The sequence below is a fragment of the Calonectris borealis genome, chromosome 3, assembly GCF_964195595.1.
Source record: "Calonectris borealis chromosome 3, bCalBor7.hap1.2, whole genome shotgun sequence".
In the NCBI taxonomy this organism is placed as follows: Eukaryota; Metazoa; Chordata; class Aves; order Procellariiformes; family Procellariidae; genus Calonectris; species Calonectris borealis.
In genome coordinates, this window is record NC_134314.1 from 84,842,936 (window position 1) to 84,866,068 (window position 23,133).

Below are 23,133 nucleotides of genomic sequence, written 5' to 3' on the forward strand. Positions count from 1 at the left end.
ACCTCTTCTCTCTTATACCAACTGCTTTCAATCCTACTTTTTCCACCAAACACATAAAGATACTGCATGACAAAAGGTTTTTTTTCTCCTTACATAGGTCACCATATAGCATTTTAGAAGGCAAAGTCAAAAGCTGCATCTGATTTGGAAACAGAGTTGCATATCACAGAGCACAGGCTAAATACGCTTCTGAAGAAAAATGAAACTCAACAGCCTAATTCTCCAAATTCAGTGCATTCTACAGTCTCCAAAGAAATTACTTTGCAAAACTACAATTTACTAATTGAAATGCAGTTTGAGATATAGTTTGCAACAGTGTTTTAATATCAAGGTAAAAGACAGTGATTATTATCCTCCATTTGAAACAGACAGGTGCAATCTCCTAGCTCTCTAAAGAGGGAAAAAGGCCCTTCTGGCTTTAGCTATTGGTTTTCTAGAAGCATCAAGATCTTAGTAGTCAGAACTCTATTCAGAGGTTGGAAAACAGCTTACCACAACCTCAACTAGTGCCTTTACATCAAGCACATCACCTCAATTTTGCCTGAATCAAGTTTTCTCGATTTCCTTGCAGAACAAACTCCACTGGAGTCACAGGAGGATGAGAGAGATGATCCTATGTAAACACAATTTTCTGAAAGTGCTGCATGCAGATTTCCTCATTGCACCTTCCAAAAGCCTTTAAGTACACATTAAAACTAAGCAATGCTATAAGGCTTGCTAAATCACACTCTTTGACATAAGGAACAACTGCCAGGCCTTTTTACAATTCCAATTAGCCATTGCTTTCAACCCACCCCCCCAAAAAAACCCAAAACAAAACAAACAAAAAAAAACCACCATGCATGCAGTATTAAAACAATGTAGTCAATCACTGAGTCCTCAGAATAATTTATACCAAATGTAGACTTCTACAGTTTTACACTTATAAGTGACAGGCTATCTGGTTATAGGACTGATAGCCAAAGTAATCAGTTTCCACTACTAATCTTAACTGTTATTTGCTGTAAAGGTTTAGACTAATCCCTGAACTTCTTTTCACATAATAAACTTGCACAATGTCCCCTGTGCTCATACACAAAGCGTATCTGTACAAAATATCATTAATAACGAAGTAATTCTAGGATACACATTCTTCAACATATTAAACCTGAATTTTCATTTCATTATTCACATAATTACAATTAGCACAAAATAAAGCTAAAGCAAAATTTATCAGTAATAAGATAAAATTACTTTGTTGATATAGTAGAGGTAACCTGCTTACGAGGTAAAAGAATGGAGAGGCATAGCTACAGGGGAGGGGATTAAAAAAAAAAAAGGCTATTTAGGGCATAAACCTATTCTTTGGCACAACCTTTCAGATTAAATGCAATATGATGTTTATTTGCAGAGCTATAAACCTGATTACTAAAATAACAGTTAATCTAGGATAAGCTATTTCAGAGTTAACGAGCTCCACCCTCAAACTCTATCCCCCCACTGCTTCTCATTCATTGCAGGAAGCTTTCAATGAAGAATGAGCTATTCCAATCTCCAAATGAAAGCCAAAGAAATAACAGTGTGTATCTTCAGTATACCTTGGGAGAATAAGCAACAATTCAGTTAATCTTTAAGGTCTGACCCACAGCTATCCTGAGTAGCAGCACATTAGTCACATGCAAGCGTAATACCTACCAGAGAGGCTGCCATGGAAACTGCTATCTGTTACGTGCATGACCAGAAGGGCTAACCCAACAGTGCGACATAAAACAGCTCAAGCCAGTCTAACTGACCGCTTCTTAGAGTGCAACTGTGAGGTAGGCAATACTGCATCAATCTTGATGACAGCTTTCAGTAAAGAAACAGCTCAATTTTCTTGTCTACTACTGAAAACCTCCCTTAAAGCTATCTGTCATTAAGATGATATCTCCTTGCTGTATATTCTGCCCTCTCCCTTGTTGTGAAAGAGACTTCAATGACTCATTCTCTCCCACCAACTTTTCCAAAAGAAGTCCTGCTGGAAAGCCTCTGGACTGCATTACAAGACACAGGAGGTGACAAGTAGAAAGTTGCAACTGAGAGCTATTGCACACACTAAGAAGAATTAAATGTTACTGTATGGCACCTTTTCAAAAGCAGAGCACAAGTCTTCCTGAAATTAGATAAACATTTTAAGCTTTCATTGCCAGGGAGAAATTATTCAAAGATTTAGAATTAATAATAAAATAAAAATTAAGAAGCATGGTACTAGAAGGTACCACATATGGAAATATGTTAATTTCCAAATGTGTCAGTCAGTCTATATGCAATCCTTAGGCTAACAGTGATATTTTATTAGAAGTTTATTTGTAAAAAAGTGTCTTCAAACCAGAATAAAGGAAGATAGAAAATATTTGTACTAAAAGACTACAATGTTATTTTAAAGGAAATTTATTGGCTATTCTCTTCTACCTACCATAGCAACAAACAAAAAATATTTGATTTTATTATCAAATGCGTTTATATTGAACCTAGAAAAAGAATATCTACGTAACCACTAAACTTCCCCTCTCTTTGCACTTCTTTATATTGTCTTCCTTGATAAAACTTGGTAGTTCAGAAAGATGACAAGCAATAGCCTTGGAAAAAAGCCCTGAAATTTTCGTTCAGTAGTACTAAACACACGGTTGAGCTGGAATTAGGTCAACAAGCTCTGGCTGTTTGGAAAAACTAAAGCCATGTTAGCAATCAGTTTTTATAAACAGACATATTTACATATATAATATTTCCTTTGACTATTACGATACAGTCCAATTTGAAGAAACATTATGTTCTAATAAAAATATAGAATAATCCATCAAAAATGAAAAAAACCCACCTTTCTTTGGTGCCTAGAAAATGAATGAAACTTTACAAAATTAAAATAAAGATAGACTCTTACCAAAGCTGGAAACCATACAGCTTTCTTTTTATCCACACTGAAGCAATCCACACACACAACTTTTCCTAATAACTCGTCACTTTGCTTCCTATCATCTTCATCTTCATCGCTGGAAGAGGATGAAGATTCTTCTTCAGGACTAAACAACAGAAAAAGACTTAAAATTCAACTATTCAAAACTTGCCCATTATAATTACAGGAGATCCAAAGCTAATTGGCAAAGAGGTGTAAATAATAGTGACTTCAGTTGCCTGTTAAGTGTTTTAGGATGAAAATAAATAGAAGTATTTATAAGGATATTATAACAACAACTCAAACATTACAAACTCAGAAATGCACACCTACATGTTACACATGCAAAAACCAAAACAAAACACCACTATGCATCCACATGGAAGAATAGAAATGCACTGTCAGGACATTCAAAACAAGAATTCTGCCCTAGTGAAGCACTGTTCAAAAATACTGTGCAGTTGTAGTTTTGGTCCAACATTAAGCTAAACTGTGTTGTTTTTCCTCTTAATCTCTATGCTTTTACTTAACAGCCATACAGAATAAAAAGCTATTTTGAGAGAGGACAAATCTCTGAAGAAGAAACATCAGCTACGAAGATGAATAGCAAAGAGAAAAATAAGTCTATTTATCCTGAAACGGTTCTTTAAAGATGTGCAGTGAAGCATTTCAATGACTGTTTCAATTTCACATTGAACAAAGTGTTGGAATGTAAGTAGATGGGCAAAGGTGCAAATATATTTTGATTAAAAAGGTTCTAGCTCATTGTTTTGACTGTTCCAGTACAAACTTGCATGTGGTTTTAAGCATATGGGGAATCAAAATGTACCAAACTACTCCAACTAAAATTACCTGCAACTGATTTAAAAAAAAAAAAAAAAATAATATCAGCACTCCTGGCTCTCTCTAGATATGTATTTTTTTACTAGTCACTTTGAAGGTTAATTCCCAGAAAATACACAGTGTGTCCAATGAGCACAACAAGCAGAATTTTAAAAGCTATCTTCCATTTTTCACATAACTACTTTTGAGTACAAAGTTCAATCTTAACAGAAGACTCGCAGTTAGCACTTGTATAACAAAAGACAACTGATTTACAGTCTAAGGTGAATTACTATGTTTCATTTTCCCCACCTTAATTTTATGTCATCATTTGCAGTGCTGATAAAGCACTGTTTTCCCTCAACATCCTTTTTTAAAGTAGTGATTTCTTTTAAAATACAGTCTTTCAAGGCTGCTTTCTGGGGTTTGAGAATCTCTTGCGGGAAGAGAAAGAAGTCAAGGACTAGAGAGAAAGCCAGGACTATTTTAGAGAGACTACAACCCAGCTCAGTTATACCAGTATCTGTGCAATTTGTCTTTTTACTCAGTTCAGTCAGTATTAACCATAAGATAAAGATAAGTGTGTTGTTTCTGCCACAATAATGTCCTGCACAGTTAGAGAACAAAGACGACAACAATCCAGTCACAGACACCAAGGATGCTGCAATCATTCTCTGTGGTGTATGCCAGCTTGTTCCATCTTTTTCCTTCAATACATCACAAATTAGTAAATCAGTAACTGAGTAAATTTATAGTAACTCAAATATACAGGGCAATATTTATTTCAAGCTATCAAAAAGACAGAGCGTGAAAGGGTAACCCAAGCATGAAAACTCCCTTCCCACCCCAGCCACTACCACCTCAGAACTTTAAATCAAGAAACAAAACAAAACAAACAAAAAAGCCCCACAAAAAGTCCACACAAAAAAAACCCAGCCACGAACAACAAAGAAGAACAGTCAGTGGAGTATTTAACACTGGTTTTTCAAGATCACAACTACCAAGAATTTTGGCACCTAGGAAATCAAGTCACTACTCTTAAACTTTATTTTTCTATCAATAAGCTTTGCTGCAAACCATAATACTGTTCACCTATTTGTAAAAGCCCTTCAGAGACCTTGTAATGAGAAACCAAAGGTCTACATGAGGATTCCAGTACCTTCCACAGACTTCGTATCACCTGGACAAAGACTGCATAATGGTTTTAGATTGAGTCCAACACACTTATGATACTAATATTCTACTACAGAGAAGCTTCTGAATATAGGTTAACAACACATTTCCACTTGGTATGCCACTTACTTTTCTTACTTAAGTAAGAAAAACAAGAAAAAACGTCTTGCTTATATCCAGTACCATTTTAAATACTGATTACATGAAGATTTGTAATTCTTGCATGCAACAATACACGTAAAACTGACTTTCTGTCCGAGTGATAAACACTTTTTATGCAGCTTCCTGTTTTTTGAATAAGAGAAGCTTGAACACACAACTAATAAAGCTCCACACACACTGAAAGCTTCAGAATTGAATACAGACAGCACAGATATAAAGATGTTAAACTTACATATGATTGGATCTCCTTCCTCTGTTTGTTTTCTTTCCTATAACAGGAGTCCCAAAGTGTTCAGGATTTGTGAGTGGAAGCTGATCTAATGTCTGTTGAAATGAAAAAATACATACACATACACATGTAAAAAGCCTGGCGTAAGTTATTCTCCAAACCGTAAGTTTGTATAATCAGGTTAAAGTAATATTTGTCAATAAAGAGACTTTCTCACTACAAAAGAAATACAGAAGTACAGCAGAGATGTCACTGCTTTAATTTTTAAAAGTAATGTGTTTTGATTTGTTTTTTTCCAACACTTTCTCCCCACCTCTGAATAATTAACTTTCATCCAACACACATAGACAATTCTTCCCAGAAGCCCTGCCTTTGGACCATTCACACATATAGAATTAAGTATCAGGTATTCTGCTGACCTGGGATACTCCATCTCTACAGGATGAATTTTCTGCCTGTCCTGTCATCAGACTAAACACCCAATCATCTACTTATAAATGAACAAAGGTCCTCTATGAAATGAAACTGCAAGATAACTCAGTAGGAGCAAAAATGACAAGTTAATTGTATTTTTGTTAGTAATTCGTAATTTGATATGGGAGAGAAAGATTCTAAAACCATTTTAAAGAGGTTGCTATATTGACAATTGAGAGGGTGCTAATTGATACTATATTATCATCAAAACAAAAAGAGGAGGAGAGAAAGAACAAACTTTCTCTGTTCAGGGAGAATGCTAAAGCATCAACAAAAGGACTTCATGGACATGCAGTATCTTCTTTCCCTAAGACTGCTGTTTTCTGTTTAAAGGATAACCATGCCAGATTTGAAGGCTCCTGGTACACAGTTTTTTGTATAGACACTTATTCTTGTTCTTTGAAAAAAGGCATAAAGCTTTCCAGAGTAAAAATGGTCCTCCAAATTACACTTCTGAGTCATGTATGACTTTTTAAACGTGAAACACCAACAAGAATCTCAGAAGTATTCTGTGCCAGACAGAACTGGACACAGAGACAATAAAGCTGGCTTTTAAAAGTAAATGCATGATCATTCTGAGTGTGGTGGACGCCCTAAAAGATCCCACACACTTGGGAAGTCAGAGATGAAGCTAAAGCAACATCAGAACAAGACAATCGTGTGGCACTGGTCTAATTACAAAAGAAACTAGAGATGCAATTTTCCCTGCTGAGTAGCTATGCAATCATGAGGTAATTATTAGAAATGCACAACATGCATTTCATTGAGGGCTGGTGACTGAATTGCGTATCAGTGACTTTTGGCAAGACATCAAAAGCTAAGACGGTAAGAATGACGATAGAATAAAAAGTAGGAGTCACTTGAATGTAAGGTTTCTTTGAATCTGACAAAATAATCTGAACTCTCGTTCAGCCAAACAGGTTGCAAAGCAATACATATAGACTAAAATTTTCAACCTGCTTACTATAAAGTAATACTCCTGAAACCATATTAAACTAGTATTTATGGAACAGAAGCAACCTAATTTTCGGGAGTGCTAATCATTAATAACAAAGAGCTAATCGAATGAACAACACGAGCTTTAAATTTATGGCATTTATATGTGAATCCAGATTTAGGTATCTAATTAGGCCCTCTTCTTTATATGTGTTTAATCCTAACTTAGGATTCTAGAAGGTATCTGAACCTTCACAAGAATGCAGTTAGCAGGCAACGAGCTCAGCTGACTACAATAATAAAGCATATTTATGTAGAGCCAAAAAACCCGTCTTCAGTAGCATTCCAATAAGCTAACACATTCACATAAATCTGCCCATCAGTCCAGACTGTCTTACATAATAATAAGGAATACCTCTCATTCTGAAATGTCAACTATTTGAAATTTGCTATTAATGTCTGAATACTTTAATATGCAAATCACCTTTAAGACATGAACCAGCTTCAAAATACTGATAACTGTCTTCAAATTAACAGGTAACAGCAACTTATAATTTGCCTTTTAAAAGAAAAGTACTGATCTTTCAAGTTTATCAGCTATTACAAATTAGACTTGATCATCTACCTAAAATCCAACAGAACTTAATTATGTCCAAAGATGTATATTCATTTTTTCATGTACCATATTTTGATTTTTCCAATGAATACTTATAGATAATTTTTTATGTGAAGCAAAGTAGATTAATAATATAAAACTGAAAAATATGAAATGCTGCTTTTGTTTCTTAACTTACACAATTTGGTGAAATTTAATTGTATTTCTTGATTTAAAAAGAAGAATAAGTCAGACCCTGTAGACTGTATTTTACATAATCCCCATTTTTAGTAGCATGGTTGTACATAACATATTGAAGACTTAGGTACTAAAAATAACACTTTTAAATTTTTCTAAATAAAAAGTTGTTGTATAAAAATACTTCCATTACCTCGCTTTCAGCAAAATGTCTTTCTCCTTTTAAACACAGGGAAGAGCGTCTAAGAGTCTTCTCATCGCCATCATCAAATACTGTCACCAGGTAAGAAGTGAGGCAAGAAAAAAAAAGATATTTTTTTTTTTAAATCAGGATATCAGTAAGTGATTGATTTAGATGTCAGAAAGAATGAGATATGTACTCCTGTAGCCAGTCCTTTAAATAAAGCTGTACAGGGATACTGCTGCATATCCAGTAAAGCATTTGCACAGATCGACCAAATACATACACGCTGCTCTCTCACCATAGCTACTCCATGCTTGCATATGTTAAATGGAATCTTTTAATCAGTAGTTGAGCAGACAATTCATGGATCAGGATACAAAATTAAAAATCAATGCAAGCTAGAATTGAAAAACTACTCTTGAAGCATTTTCAATTTTTACAGAACTTTATTACATAACCAAAACTCCTGCAATACTCAAATGGAAGCTATGCTTACTATGGAGAAACATAAATGGATATCTTGAGAAAAAAGTTACAGTTTAATGTTATATGAAAGTTCAACATCTTTCTCGACTGAATTCATTCAACTACACTATAAAACACAGTGATATGTGCAGACGTATCAGAGAGTCAAAGTGCAGACAATCATCAAAACCAGCTGTAGTGAGAGAACTGTGGAGCTCCTGGTTTCCAGACTTTCTACCACCTCTGCTATCACTGGAAACAAGTTCATAATACAGTTGGCTTCAGCTACATACTTTATCCTTTTGAATCCTGAAATGCACTGCAGACATTCAAGGTGGGATCTTCAGAAGCTGATAAACTGGTCATATAAAAAGTAAGCTTTTGTCAAGTCTTCTAAAGGTACTTAACGGATGAAAACAAGTGTTTGTTTCTGTCCATCAATATTACATAATGAGAGATTAAAAAAAAAAAAATCTGTCCACTTCAAGGGATAAGCTGACTACAAAAGAGCAGTAAACCTATTCAGAGCTAGGTAGATAGCCACACTGTGCATCCTATGTGGTAATCTGCTTGTGGCCTCCTCCCTGCCGGAGGGATTCTTAATCTTGTTCCATAACATGAATACATTCAAAGGAAAAGCTCCACCTCCCTGAAAGACTTCTGTGGCCAGCATGGCTGTAATGCATATGACATTCTAATCTAATGAAACATCCTCAAAACAATCTATGAGCAAACATACAGGAGTGTAATGCATTTAAAACACCTATTCTGAAATTGCAAGGAAAAGGAAAAAAAAGAGGCAACTTAAAGGCAACTTAATGCAAATAAAACCACTTTCAATTCCGAGAAAAAGTAACGTAATGACAGAAAAGTGTGCGGAAGGGCATAAGACTACTTTTGAACGTGCACAATTCTGCATTTTTAGTAAAACAAGAAATCCTATGATTTTTTTTTCCTCATAGTAGACACAGAGTTACATGTTAAGAATATCACTTAAACTTTCTAAAGACACATTTATATGAATGACGAAACAGTATCTAGTTATCAGGATTGGAATACCTTGAGCTTTTCAAGGAATTTTTATGGGACAGGTAAATAAACTAAGGACACTTCATGTATTTATATAACTGCGCTACACTAGTTTTAAAAGGCTATACCAGTTGGTTTTTTTTAATTTAATTTAGTTCCTATCTTCCTTTGGTAGGAAAGTAGTAGCACCAAAAAATACATACAAATAAATAAATATACAAGTTCTATTCATCTTATGAATGTAAGACAGACACAGATGCTTCTGAAGTCCTAAAGCAGCCCCAAAATGGTTATTCCTCTGAATTCTACATGCTACTGCTGCAGTGGCATAAATGGTCTTAGGTAACAACTTCTGGAAAAGCCCTACTTCAGATCTATTTGTCCCTTCACAAAGTTTTTGACCAAATCACAGTGATTTTATTCATAAAATCATTAACAATGCAAGTAATTAGATACTTCTCAACAAGTGCTAGGACAACATTAAATAACTCTGCTGGTTAGGATGTGCGCTAATTCTGAAATCTGGTAAATGGCAACTATCCCTTGAAATAGGACTTTCACTCAGATCTGCAAAGTCATCACTGTCTGTAAAGATAATTTCAGTCTCATTCCACTCACCCTCCTGACAAAGATGATTCTAATCATCCACTGCTAGAGTCTCTTCTCTCTCAAAGTGCATTACACAGTCAGCAGCTGTGCTATTTTTACTGATTCTGCAAGGTCAACATGCTTTTGTCTACTCTTATCTACAAAACACGGTTTTCAGTCTCGACTCTTACATCTCCTCGTCCTTTTTCTCAAGTTCAGGATTTTTGAGACATCTACTTTGATTTACATACTGCAACTCCGTGACACCTACCTTCAAAATTAAATCTGCATGGACTCCTATCTTACTTTTCTTGCTGAACTGCTAACCTCATGCTTTCTCAGAAGCATAAACATATACATACCACATAATTGTAACACCAGCTATACCATTTTGTTCTTAAAAACTCTCATATCTAATCCACTTCTATATTAATTACCAAAACACTATCTATAACATTAATTCTTGTCTTCATACCTCATGTTTCACCCCATCCAAACCTGGTGTCTCCTTTACTCATACATTCTACTTCTGCAACAAGAAAAAAGATCTATTTTCTGCAACTCTTATCTGGAAGGTCTTATCTAAACTTACAGCTCTATTCCTTTCTAAAAGGACTATGACTAGGGAAAAGTCAGTCTTTCCCTAGTTGTTCAACATCATCAATAACAACCCTTACTATCTCAAAACAACTAAGTCTTGCTAAGGTTCTTTCAAGACCTGGTCTTCATCTTCCCATGTCCCAGTTACCTGCCAAGGAGAGGAATACGTAGTTTCTCAAGAATCGATACATTTCCTGTAGTACCTTTAAGACTACCAGTGCATGGATGGAATATATGTTAACATTCTACAGTTGACCAGTTTTCCCCAAGACAGATTCGTCTACTGGTAGGTACATAGCATCAAGGAGTAAACCCATGTATATAAAGCCTTTAAAAAATATTTAAAGAAAAAAAAAACCACAGCTTTATTTGCTTGTGGGCATGTGGATATATCATCTAAAGTCTGAAGTGTCACATTAGAAAATAGGGAAAACAGGAAAAGACTTTTTTAAAAAACAAGCAATGTCTGTTTTTACAGCAGCTGTTATCAGGGCTAAGACTGAGAGTAGGGAAAAACAAGTATTGCAACTTGTGTTTTAAAAGCACTTCTTTTCCTTTTTTAAGGAAGAATGACAGCATACTTTGCTTCAGAATATTTAACAATAGTATATTAAATATCTAAGAAGCAGTACCAATTATAGAGTAATTCACTAGGTCTTTATTTGGGGTCCCAATTTCACATTGCGATGGTTAGAGTTTCTTGTAAAAACCCAAAATAAGAAGTTTAGTTTTTTGGGTTTGGGATTTTTTTTTATACAAACTTTGAATACCTAAGCATCTCCAAAAAAATCTCTCCCACCATGCTTAAGACATGTCCAGGTCACAGGCTTATTTTTAAGTCATGAGCTTTATTCAAATACGTATCTATTTCTCTTACCTACAGTGTACCAACTTGCATCTGTTAATTTGTTGATAACTGCTTCCTGGTATGTTCCATCCGGATTCTTCACTTCCACAACAGTTCCTACCTAAAATACAAGAGCTACTTAGCACTGGAGAGCTTCTAAAACAGACAATGGAGTTAACACTTCTGTATTTAGCAAACAGTTAATTTCTAACCTCTTTCTATGTTAAATATACCATACTTTTCCAGTTTCATTTGAATATATTTGTATCCCTCAAAACTTCTTTCTTTCATTCCTCCAAAATAAGCCAACTAACTGAGCTGATTATTTCCTGCCAGCAGGTGGGGAACAAGAACCAATTTGAGTGATGTCATTCTCTTGTATAAGAGCTTGCCCATCAAATCCTCCAGCTGAGTTTTCCAAAGCAACAGTAACTAAAAAATCAGAGCCAGCCAAACTTGTTAGCTTTAAGGCCAAAAAAGAACAGAGGCTTGCATCAGCCTGTATGCTGCATCCCCTTTAACTATAAAGGAAAAAGTTAACATTAAGAGTATACTAACTCTAGCTTTGCAGCATTACCTTTTATGCTTTGTGATCCTATCTGGCCTGTGTAATAAATTGAACCTTCCACTTTCACCCCATACTGCATATACACATTTATGTCAAATACTGAAAAAGAATGCTTTTTGAAGTGTTAGCAAAATACAAAACAAATTTATTACCTTTAAGGGACCCTTTATGTGGTCATCCTGCACTTCCACTGTTGAAGAATCATGTCTAAAAGTTACCTAAAAAAAATATAATTCAACTGACAATCACTTGATACAATTGAGCAGCATAAGCACATGCACATGTCAATAGCCCTTCTCTTACACTCATTTTACAGCTAGTCATGATAATCATTCCACTTGCTGAAAACGGTTTCATTCATATATTTTAGAAATACGAGGAGATAATTTCTAGCCGTCAAAACTTCTACAATATCTTTTTTCTTCCAGAATAGAACCATTACTTCTAAAGGAAGCGACAAACAACAGTTTACCAGCGTTTAATGGTTCAAAACGATCTCTGCAGTTCTCTTAATGATTTGAATTGTACTGCTCTAGTACCACACCAAGAAAGGAGAAAGTTTCAAGAGTTACGAGCATAAATAATTTTAAAGAAACGTTTATATTTCAATGCACCGAAATCAAACAGTTTTAGCACCTATATCTAACCCCATATCGTGGGTTTTTTTGCTTTTGCTGATTAAAGTGCATTTCCCTCACTCACAATTGAAAGACTCACACAAAAAAAGTACAGGACACTGCTGTCAACTAAAGCAAATGAACAGCCCAAATAGCCTTTCAGTTAATGTCAGCCTAGCCTACATGCTGCTAGTTAACTAGAAGTAAATGTACTGGCAGCTAACTTTTCAGTCTTTCAAAACTGGAGTAAGTAAATCCTGTAAGTATTTCCAAGGTATTTTCCCATGTCCTTGGCTGTGTCTTTAATCCTATACATGCTGTCCTCAGAAAAAAATGGTCTGGAAATTCAAACTTATGATTAAGTTATCTGTATCAGATGCTACAGATATTCACCATTCATTTCACTCAAAATTAACTTGGTCACACTGAAAGTCATAGGATCCTCCTATCAATTACACCTGAAGTTTTATTTCCACTCTGGTTTTAAAATTCAGGGAAACTGACAAAATTCAGGCATTACATTTTATGTACATATGTACATTTTATTAACACACACAAATGATATTCCAATGTTCACTGGAACACACTCGCTTGGTGTAAGTATACGACGTTTTATTTAGTATTCACAATGAGTAAGAATGTAACGTGAGATTCAGCCCTGTAAAAGTAACTCTCAACTACAGCAATTCTACATTAAATCTGAGCACTTGGTTCACAAGTGTATCCAAGGTTACATTCTCACTATTATTGAGAATTTCTCCGTAGCACACAGGAATAGCAAAATTTCAGAACAGCAGCGTTCTCTAAAACTAATTCTCCTACTTAGTCTCCTTAGGAGGAGAGTTTAAGGAGTTTTGTAAACCTTGAAAAGAGCAAACAGCTGAGAACAGCACCTACAACCAGGACTAAGGAAAGCCTACCTTGACTGGCTGATTAGAAAACAAACGCACTATAATGCTTTACTGCCTTCCAGGTGCTACTTCATGAAAGAGTAATCTCATCCATCTTCTGTTAGAACCACAGCAATACATATCGCTGTGAAAGTATGTTCTTTTTAGAGCTGCATCCCACCTACTGATGGCAAATATTTTCTGTCCACCAGACAGACGAAATCATACTTTGTAACCTGAAAGCCAGACGAAGGATTCAGGCTAGGAATTAATTGAGCAAAGACTACCCTTCTGAACTTCAGCCTGACAGATACAGGTATTTATTCCTCTCTTTTGGGGGATTTATCTAGAAATCAAAAGTTCAGTTCAGATGCAAAGTAATCTGAAACCTGTGGTCACTATTGGCTCATATGAAATAACCAGTATATCAATTCCGATTTAGAGACATCTGTTTTTATTTACTTGCTGTAATTATCTTAAATGTATTTTACAGCAAAAAGGAACTCTATCCAAAACCATGAGCCAGCCACAATGTACTAGAAAGATAAGCAAAGCAAATTGCTATTGTGTATTCCAGAATGGTTTATCTTTTTGAAGATGCCTTGGGGCTTTGACTCTTTTTGGGGAGAAGATTTTTTTATACAACAGTTTTTGCTTCTTGAGATATTCATATGTACTCAAAAAAAATACGGGTTATTAACAGGAATATTCAAACTCCAAACTCAGTGTGACATCACTGGCCTTTCTTGAAGCTGAGAAAAGTGATGTCAGTATTTGTTAGTGTGGGTTTTAATTCCCATAACATTTGTCAGTGTGGATCCTTTCTGTCTCAGGCGAAAGATTAAGACATTCAGCATATTAACCTGTTTAGATTCAGTTGAAATTCCCCTTTTCTTCACCATCCTGAAAAGACAGTCCTGGTAGGCTCTATACAGCAGATGCTTCTCTAGTTTCTGTTTAATAAAGACCTACACAGAAAACAGTTTCTTCTGAAACTTCTGTGGAGGGTGCCCAAATACAAGTGGATATGGATAATGGTGCTGATTGTTTTAAGAGACACTGGCAAAATAACCTGGCTTAAACAGCTCTCTAAGGAAACAGACCCTATGAATATGCAGTGGAGTACCACTCTTAACACCGAACGTCTTGCCCTTTAGTCAAATTTGTACTGCTTTGAACATTTTTCACAAGTCCAGGAAAATCTCAAGTTTTACTGCTTTCCATGGCAAAGTGTGTAACGCAGTTACACTGTTAATGTAAAATTCTGTACCATGTGCAGAATCTGCCAAAGACTGCTAAACTGTGAAATACAGTACTAATTGATACTGAAATGATAAATACATAGCACTTGCATTACATTGAATAAAGTTATTAAATTATACTGGTGATGGAAAAGTTATTATGAAGGTATCCCTCAAAATATTCTAAGAAGCAGAATTTGACAAAAGAAGAAAGCAGGTAAACAGAGATGCAATTAAATGTATTTTACTTGCCTGAAGATGACATACTCTGTATTGAAAAAATTTTGTTGCCATTCTTTCTCAAGAGAGCATCTAGTTATAAAACTTAAACGAAAGCTTCAAGCTAAAATTGATGTTATAAAGTTAACTGACTTTCCTTTTCCTCTAGTAGCTGTAGGAGACTAGGGCATAAAATATATTGGGGCCAGAAGAAGCTGTTAAACAAGTGGAAAATAAATGCAGCAGATAAGCTACCAGAATTCCAGACAAAGTATACCTGGTAATAAGAATCTTGGTTAGAGCTAATACTGGGGAAAGTCTGCATGTGCCAGAAACAGCTGAAAAGATTTTTAGAGAAAATCAAAGGGTCACTGTTAAGTTTAGAGAATATACATTCCTGGTGGAGGAAAGACAATGTAAACAGATATTGTTACTGCACTCACACACACAAAAACTCAACCACAAATCACATTACTCTACAAAGCAACAACAGTACTGAGGCTTAACTGCCCTAAGCTATACAGTAACAACGAAGACACACACACACAAACTTGAATCCTCAGGGCTGTAGGCACAGCCTCCACAAACAACTTACAGTGAAAATTCTATTCCATTTTCATTTCAAGATCTTTCTGCAAAACATTGCAGTGACCAAACTGCAAGTAACAAACCCATTAGAAAATATTTATCAATGAAAAACAACCTTAAGTGCAAGTGGCCATCCAAAAAGGTGGGCTGAAACCCCTATAAAGAGCTGAAAAGATTTCACTGATCTAGGCACAATGCAATTCCTATACTTAAATAGTGATACTTCAACAGCTTAAATACCAATAGTCACTTAAACTCAATGGTGCTGTAAAGCATAGACCAGCTGATGCTGTTAAGAGTTACGACTAATGAAATGAAAAGACCACTAATTTGCTCTAAACGCTTTTTAAAGACGTCAGATTTCAGATTAAAATCTTCTTGTTATAGTTAACATTATTATCAAATAAGTGACAATAGTCCTTACCACCAGGGCTTTTGGGAGATAGCCTGCTCTCTCCCTCATACATAATAGAGGCAAAATGCAGCCATAGAATGAAGGCAGATTCAAGCAATGCATGACAGTTTATAATGGAGGCTCTTCTATAACAGGTTATCACCACTCACAATTCACACATTTTCACTTATATTTACAGTAGATATAAAAAAAATATTCTGCCACCATAACTCAGTTGCAGAGCAACAATCTAATTTATTTTTCATAAGTGGTTTTGATCCTTGCTCTGTTATATTTCTGTATGAGGTAAGAGGCAGAGCAGAAAAATAGTACCTGCTCCCAGATTAGAAGCTTTTAGGGCAACATTATCCAAACAGAAATATAAGGCCATTTTGCAGTGTAGACTTACTATGTAATAAAAAAAAGTCCAAACATTGTTCTCTTTATTTCTAGAAATTGTACTTTAAATTTCCAAGGGATCTTAAAATGTATCTCTTGTATTCCCTCTCCACAATTTTTATTTGTGCTTCATGTAGCTTGTATTGATTCATTCAGTCATTAACTAGTCATCATAAAGATTAGGTGAGATCCCCTGCTTGCTATACTGTAGGACTCAGTATGCCAAGTCTTTGTTGGAAGACAGCAGGGTTTCATCTTATTCCTGAAGCATTATCTAGTTGCCACTGCTAAATGGCAGTGACCTGTGCCCCTCAAGTAAAAGAAACCGTATTAAACCTACTTTGAGGAGTTTTAGCTATTTTCTGATAACGTTCTCCCATACATAAGCCTACATTTGTCTTATTTTGATCAATTACTTTAAGGTCAGCCTATGGAATTGAAGGCCACAAAAACTGGACGCAAGCAGATAACAAAGCAGTAAAAGAAAGAGAATGTATTTAGTTGTGTGGGAGTGGGGGGAACCCCTCCCAACAAAAATAAGCTTACCGTTTTCTCAGAGACTGCACTGCCAGCCTCCAAGGAAAGGACAGCCTCTTAGCTTCTTGAGACTATAAAAAAGTTTCACCTTGTGCCACTTTGAACATTGATGACTTTTTTCCCCCAAAAAAAGTGTTTGCAGGAAAACCACATACCTTGACTTTGACAAGTCTTTTTGCTGTCTTGATCTTGGCTTCACAGAAGGCTCCTCTATACTTGGCACTCACATCAGTGCCCACTGTGAGATAGGGAGGCTCATCAATGGCCTGGAACAGAAAGGAAAATAACTGGTTTTTAACTGCTGGCCACTGGCAATATAGCTGTCATAGTCTAGCTTTTGTGCACAGAGCATTACAAAACAGCCCAATAAAGCTTAACTTGACAGCATATGTATATCACAGCAGTAGAAACACAGAACACAACACTAAGCTCATACAATGACTACCATAAATATAATAAACTGATACCACAGTTGTCTCCAACAAGCACCACAGGAGCCTCCAACCTCTGCACCATCTGAAGACACAGCAGATGGCCAGTTCTGCTGCAATGGTGAAGGCCACCCAAGCATTCTACCTTCTCCTTTAAGTGCCTCAAGATCTGGTGAGTCTCATGAAGACACTGGTGTTTATTTCCCTCAAAAAATTAAGGTTTGTTTTTCATTAATAAGTAGAACAACTCTGAAGAGACTTTGCTTTTTCACTTTTGAATAAAGTAAATTATATAGGTGGGCGCTCAGCAGGAGAGCAGCCTGAGGAGCAGAGTACAGTAGGAGAATAACAGTAGGATAAATGCACAACAAAGGCGAAGGGCCCACACAAAAGACAAGGTTCTGTAACAAGCAACAGAGGAACAGGTGACACCCAGACAGGGAAACAAGAAATAGAAGAGGAGGGAAATAAGTGGTTTTGGGGGTAGGAGGACAACATGGGTCCAATTAGTATGCTGAGTGAGCTCATCAAGGCTCTGTTCCTCCAAAGGAGGTCCATCTTCTCTCACTCAACCTCTCCTAGTGTAATCTGGGGGAGGAGGTTCTAGATAACTGAACCACCTCACTATTGCTTCACAGAATGTGGGTTAGAAGCAGAGGGTGACAAGCAACAGGAGTGAGGTATGTTTCCAAGAGCTGCAACCCTCCACGCAGCTCCAAACAAGAGCCGGGAAGAGAGATCTAAGCCCTCGTCTAAGCCCACATCATGTTTCTGCACCCCTACAGATTCAAACACAGCTTACAAGAGGCAACTCTGGCACATCCAGGCTCTCTCTAGGAAGAATACACAGAAAATCTCCTTCACAGATCTCTCTATTTGATACTGAGGTACTTGCACTCAGCATCAGGTAATTCCCACTGGCTGTTTCCAGCTCCAATACATCAGAAGTAAAGGCTCTATACTCTTTCGACACATCTTTCAGTTCACACAGGAAGAAGAAGAAAGGGAAAAGTGAAGCTGATGGTAATCTGTGGGGTTTTTTTCGTGTTTTTTGGGGGTTTTGTTTTTTTGCTTTGGGTTTTGTTTTGGTTTGGTTTTTTGGGGGAGTTTTGTTTGTTTGTTTGTTTACTATTAGCAGAAGACTGGTGTTTAAGATCCTCATCAAAACCACCCACCAACCAGGCACTTACATGAGGGATCACTATTTTGTTTGCATGAATGACTGAGGCCGGTCTACCAGAAGGGGAGCAGGCTCTGCTGGGTGACAACGGGAGATGGAAATCCTTCTCCAAATGGAAAACGGTGGAGGGCTGTATCCAAGGCCTCGCTTCTCTGGGAGTGTGGGCCCACAGCCAGGGTGGGGGCACAGAAGGGCGAGAACTTCCCCAGCATTCGCTGAAGTAAGATGCTGACTACTAAAAGCTGAATGTTACCAGCGGTTTGAGCAGCTCCCCAACGAACTGCAGACAGCCGGTTCGATGATCTAGCTTCGATAAGGCTGCCAGAGGAAAACAGAGCCCGAGTGATTGTGTTTAGCTCACTAGGGCTGCCTCCGAGCCGCAGGGCACAGGTGCAGGGCCAGCCCGGTCAGCCCCGCGGCGGGCCCCGCCGCTTTAAGAGGAGGGGCCCGAGCCGGGAAGCTGCCAGAAGTTTCTGGCTGCCCGAGCCAGCGCCAAGCGCTGCCGCCCGCCCGCGCTCCCCGAAGGCGCCCGGGGCTCCGGCAGATTAAGCGCGGATTGCCGTTAAACTAAATTTGTCCCCGTAAGGCGATTGCCGGGTAAAGCTGCACGCAGGGCTTCCCGGGAGCCGGCCGCTGCTGGAGCCGTGCCCCGCCGCCACCGGGCACCGAGCACCGGCAGGGCCAACTCCCGGGGCCCGCCTGGTAGCGCTTCCTACCCTGCACCTCGGCCCGCGGAAACCCGAGGGGCGCCGGGCGGGCCCTGCCACAGGCGGTAACGGCAAGCCGTGCAGGCGCTGTCAGCGCGGCGGATCCCGGCCGCGCCGCTCCGCCGGCTCCGCCGACGGCCGGGGCCGCCGCTGGGACCTCAAGTCCCGCGTGCTGCCACTGTGGGTGGAACAGTACTAGCATGCGTGTTACGTGGTACAGCCTAAACCAACAGTCAAAAACAACTTAAAGAGTTTCTGGCATTCTCTTGGGTGAACACGAAGGGATAAAAAGAAAAGGACTTCCTGCAGTTTTGCACCTTCCGTTAGGAAATCCAAACTAACGGGCAACTGCCATGCTCCTGCTACTACTTAATTTCGTTTCATTAATAGAAATAGGATGAATAGTTTCTTTGCTATCTCAATTCACAACTGCTGTGCACGGACAGGATTTTCTATATGCAGCACAGGCTGCCGCAGCTGAAAAGCTGGTTTACCACTTAAATAAGGAGCAGTCTCTAGGTGACCAGTCAGCAATTTCCACCAATTCAGTGGCTGAATTTTCTTTGGCAGGCAAAGCGGGCTGCTGGAAGGGTTCCGCTCCAGCCTCCGAGCTGATTATACTTGGAAGGACTGATAAATGGCTAGATGCCCACATCATGAAACAACCTGCACATCTTCTGAATTTGGACATTTACATCAGTATTAATAGTTCTGGTCTTCCAAGTCTGAGGGAAGAAACACACAGACCCTTCCGGAGCACTTTGGAATAAACATTTTGACATTGCAATCTAAAATGGTAGCATCATGCTTTTACACACCTTTTAAGGCTGTTACAGTTTTCCAGTTTTTCTAGACATTTAGATATTTTCCATCTACATGGGATGAAATCATCCTCACACCTCCTCTTTCAACTGTGCTGCATTACTACATTCAAATCCCTTTGTAAAGTCTGTCATGCTGTACAGCAGCTGATAGAATTGCTTTACGTTGTCCTAATAAGCACGTCTAACACAGTGTGTGTGAATATATTATTTCTATCTCCTAATCTGTATTCCTCTGCCGCACACACAGGATGTTTCAAGTAAACCACATGAAAACAAGATTAAGCATTCAATCTAGGAACATAGCAGACATGCTTACTAGGAAAGCCTGCAGGACTGCTTTCAGATTAATATGCAAAAGAGAAAACTGGATCTGTACCTTCCCTTTGTCTTTCATATATACAAAGTTTGAAAAGCCAGGATTTCAGCTTGTATTAAACATTCAAAATTCAGCGTTTATCTACTCTACAACACTCTTGAGTCAAGAAACTAGTGAAACATTTTCAAGAAGCCAAAAAAAAAAAACCACCCCAACAATCCCATAACTACTGAAAAGAAAGGACTGGGTTTAGTTTTTAGTTTTTAAATGGAAATTTAACATCTGTTTATCTTCAATAATCAAGGTTCAGAAAAAGCTTAAAGATTCAAGACCCTCTCCCTGTCCCATCCCGTCCCCATCCCCTCCCCCTCCGGCATCCAAATTAATTCTGGAGTTTAAGAAAGAAACATCATAAGGCTCAACATCTAATTTTTTTCTCATCCATATTAAGCAGGAGGAACAGTGGCAAAACTTTTTTCTACCATCTACAGTATTTTGAAGTTATCTTTCCAAAGAAAGGGTTTTCTCATGGTTTGCAAATCTTCCATAATTTAAGATGGAAGCACCCAGTTTGCAAGCGGAACCATCACATACATACTTGACTATTCCAATTATAGTCATCCTCTGTTCCACAAATTAGTGGGAAAAACCACCAATAATACCCCACTACTTCAACCTAAAATCCAGCCAGATCCTGAAGTCTTCTAATGAAGGGCAAAAGTTTCACATAGCCAGTAACTTAAACTCCCATTCCATCCTGCAGAATTAGCAGCCACCCCAAAGTCATTCAACAGGGTTTCAGAAACTTTTGGGGCAATGAAGGCTTCAAAAGACTCAATTTTCAAAAATAGCATCATTTTTTTGGAAAAGAAGGGTAAATCCAATATCTCCTACACAAGTTCTGAACAACTGTTTCCATGAAAAAAGTGAAAAAGCCACAAAGAAACCATTAAAAAACTTTCTCCCCAATTACTAAGATATTTAACTTAGATAAAGATATTACCTTAAGTATTTTCAAACTGCAGTAAGTTCCACCAATAGCAGAGATCTGCCCACACACTGCAGAATCAATCTCTTAATAAACAAAATTACTGATTGTAATTAAGAGTGCAAGATTTTGCTAGCAGCTCAACCTGCTATGGTTAGGAGGACACTCAACCTTATAGTAATAGCAGACATCTTCAGGAAAAAACTATTACTATAGCACATTTAATATACTGATTTTGGCAGGTAATAATATATTTATAGTTGATTTCAAATACATTCCTCATGTATTTTCAGAGCAACAAAGATGAGAAACTACTAAAACCTTTCTACAAACCTTATGTTACTGAGGCGCATAACTCCTCAGAGACAAACACGGTATCTGAAACAAAGACTGAAGCCCAGAAGATAAAAACCTCTTTTAAAAAAGTAAATCCATTGGCCCATCTTCCACCTTCCAGAAACAAGAACACCGCAACAGGAAAGAGGAGGAATTTTTCTCTAAACTTGCAAACTACAACATAGAATGAAGGGCAGTGATGTTTTTCACATGAAAAGGCTATTACATGAAAGCCCCAGAGTAAGAGTGTGCTTTGGGCAACTTTTCTTCTGGCTGAAAATCAGGTTTTGGCTTGATTTTTTGGTTTTGCTACTGTGGTACATTTCAGAGAAACACAAAACTAATAATTTTAAAAGTTTCTGAAGGAAAATAGTTCAATGTTATCAACATTTTGCCCACAAATCAGAATTATGGTAGGAACATCATGATCAAACTCAACATTTCTAAATTAAAAAGGGTGTGTGTGTGCTTCTTGTAATGAAACCTATTTCAAGTTTCAACTGAAAACTGACAGGAAGTTTCAAGTAACACCTCACCAAGTCTTGTAAGCAAACATTATACAGCATATAATTGTGGCAAAAAAGTTTTTTTTCCCCTTTTCTCTCTCTCCTCCCCCCTGTCCCCCTCACCCTCCCCCCCTAAGTTTGAAGTTACCAGAACCTAGTAGACTGATGTCTGGAAGTACTAAACCAGCTTCTGACAGGTTTAGCATTCTCTACAGGTACAAAGGGGCTATTTTCTTTATTTCAAATTTTTCAGTTAGATCAATTCAATGCCTAGCTTATTTAAAGTTCTTAATGACTTGAAAAGGTGCAAAAGCTGATTTTCTTCTTTGAATAAAAATGAGCTATGTGGAAAAGATTTACAGGTTCTAAGATCAAGGACCAAGTGACCCAAAACAAGAGGTTCAATTAAGTAACCAGAGGTAATACTTCCTTTATTTAATGGATCTGTTTTAAATGCAAAACGGATTTTCATTATTTTTACTCATCTGTGTAAAGTTGAATTTGTACGGAACTAGTAATCCCATTACTTTTTTTTATTTTTGTTTTTGGAACAACGCTATGTTGATGGATACAGAATTATGAAAATATTTTAACTCTACTCTACTCAGAAAATGAGAAAGATTTCAAAGAAAAACATTCAAAAGTCAGACTATCCTAATCATTGTCAAAGAGCAACTTGATTCTCCATCCAGAAATTTACTGAGTAGTGTAATTTCCAAACATTCAAACTGTAATTACCTCATTTCCTATTCAAAACAGCAAATCCAGAAAGGTGACTATGCTTAAAAAACCCACAGTATTTAGATTTTTTTTTTTTGTACCACACTGAATAAAACCCACTGAATTCTGATTCTGTTCCTAATTTGGTCACAGACTTCCTGCACAACGATGCAACCCAGCAGGCATGTACTAACTTTCAAGTCTGCAGAATGGGGCTAATGCATATCTTACTCAAAGGCAAGTTGGCATTTGATGTTTCTCTAGTACTTTGAGACCTAAGAATGGAAATCTGTATTCCTTCTATCAGTATAGTATATCACTCTATAAAATGTTTTATTTAATCAAACATTCCAAAACTGCTGATCAGTCTCTCTAAAAATAATGCCAGTTCTTCACAATTCTTTCTGTAGGTCTCTTCTCTTGTTCCATATTGCTGAAAGACCACATGAAGGAAAGGTA

At 37.4% G+C, this 23,133-nt stretch overlaps 1 protein-coding gene across 3 annotated transcripts in view; it reads right to left on the reverse strand.

The window, feature by feature from the left end:
* The window catches only part of ARID4B (AT-rich interaction domain 4B), a 90,923-nt gene that overhangs the window by 44,971 nt on the left and 22,819 nt on the right, over positions 1-23,133 (reverse strand). For all 3 annotated transcript variants that reach the window (XM_075146468.1, XM_075146467.1, XM_075146469.1), the window contains exons 3-8: positions 16,822-16,932; positions 11,934-11,999; positions 11,244-11,334; positions 7,694-7,773; positions 5,301-5,392; positions 2,900-3,038 (exon numbers count right to left, since the gene is read on the reverse strand). In XM_075146468.1, coding sequence (XP_075002569.1) covers positions 2,900-3,038; positions 5,301-5,392; positions 7,694-7,773; positions 11,244-11,334; positions 11,934-11,999; positions 16,822-16,932 — 579 coding nt within the window. The remainder of the gene's footprint in view (positions 1-2,899; positions 3,039-5,300; positions 5,393-7,693; positions 7,774-11,243; positions 11,335-11,933; positions 12,000-16,821; positions 16,933-23,133) is intronic.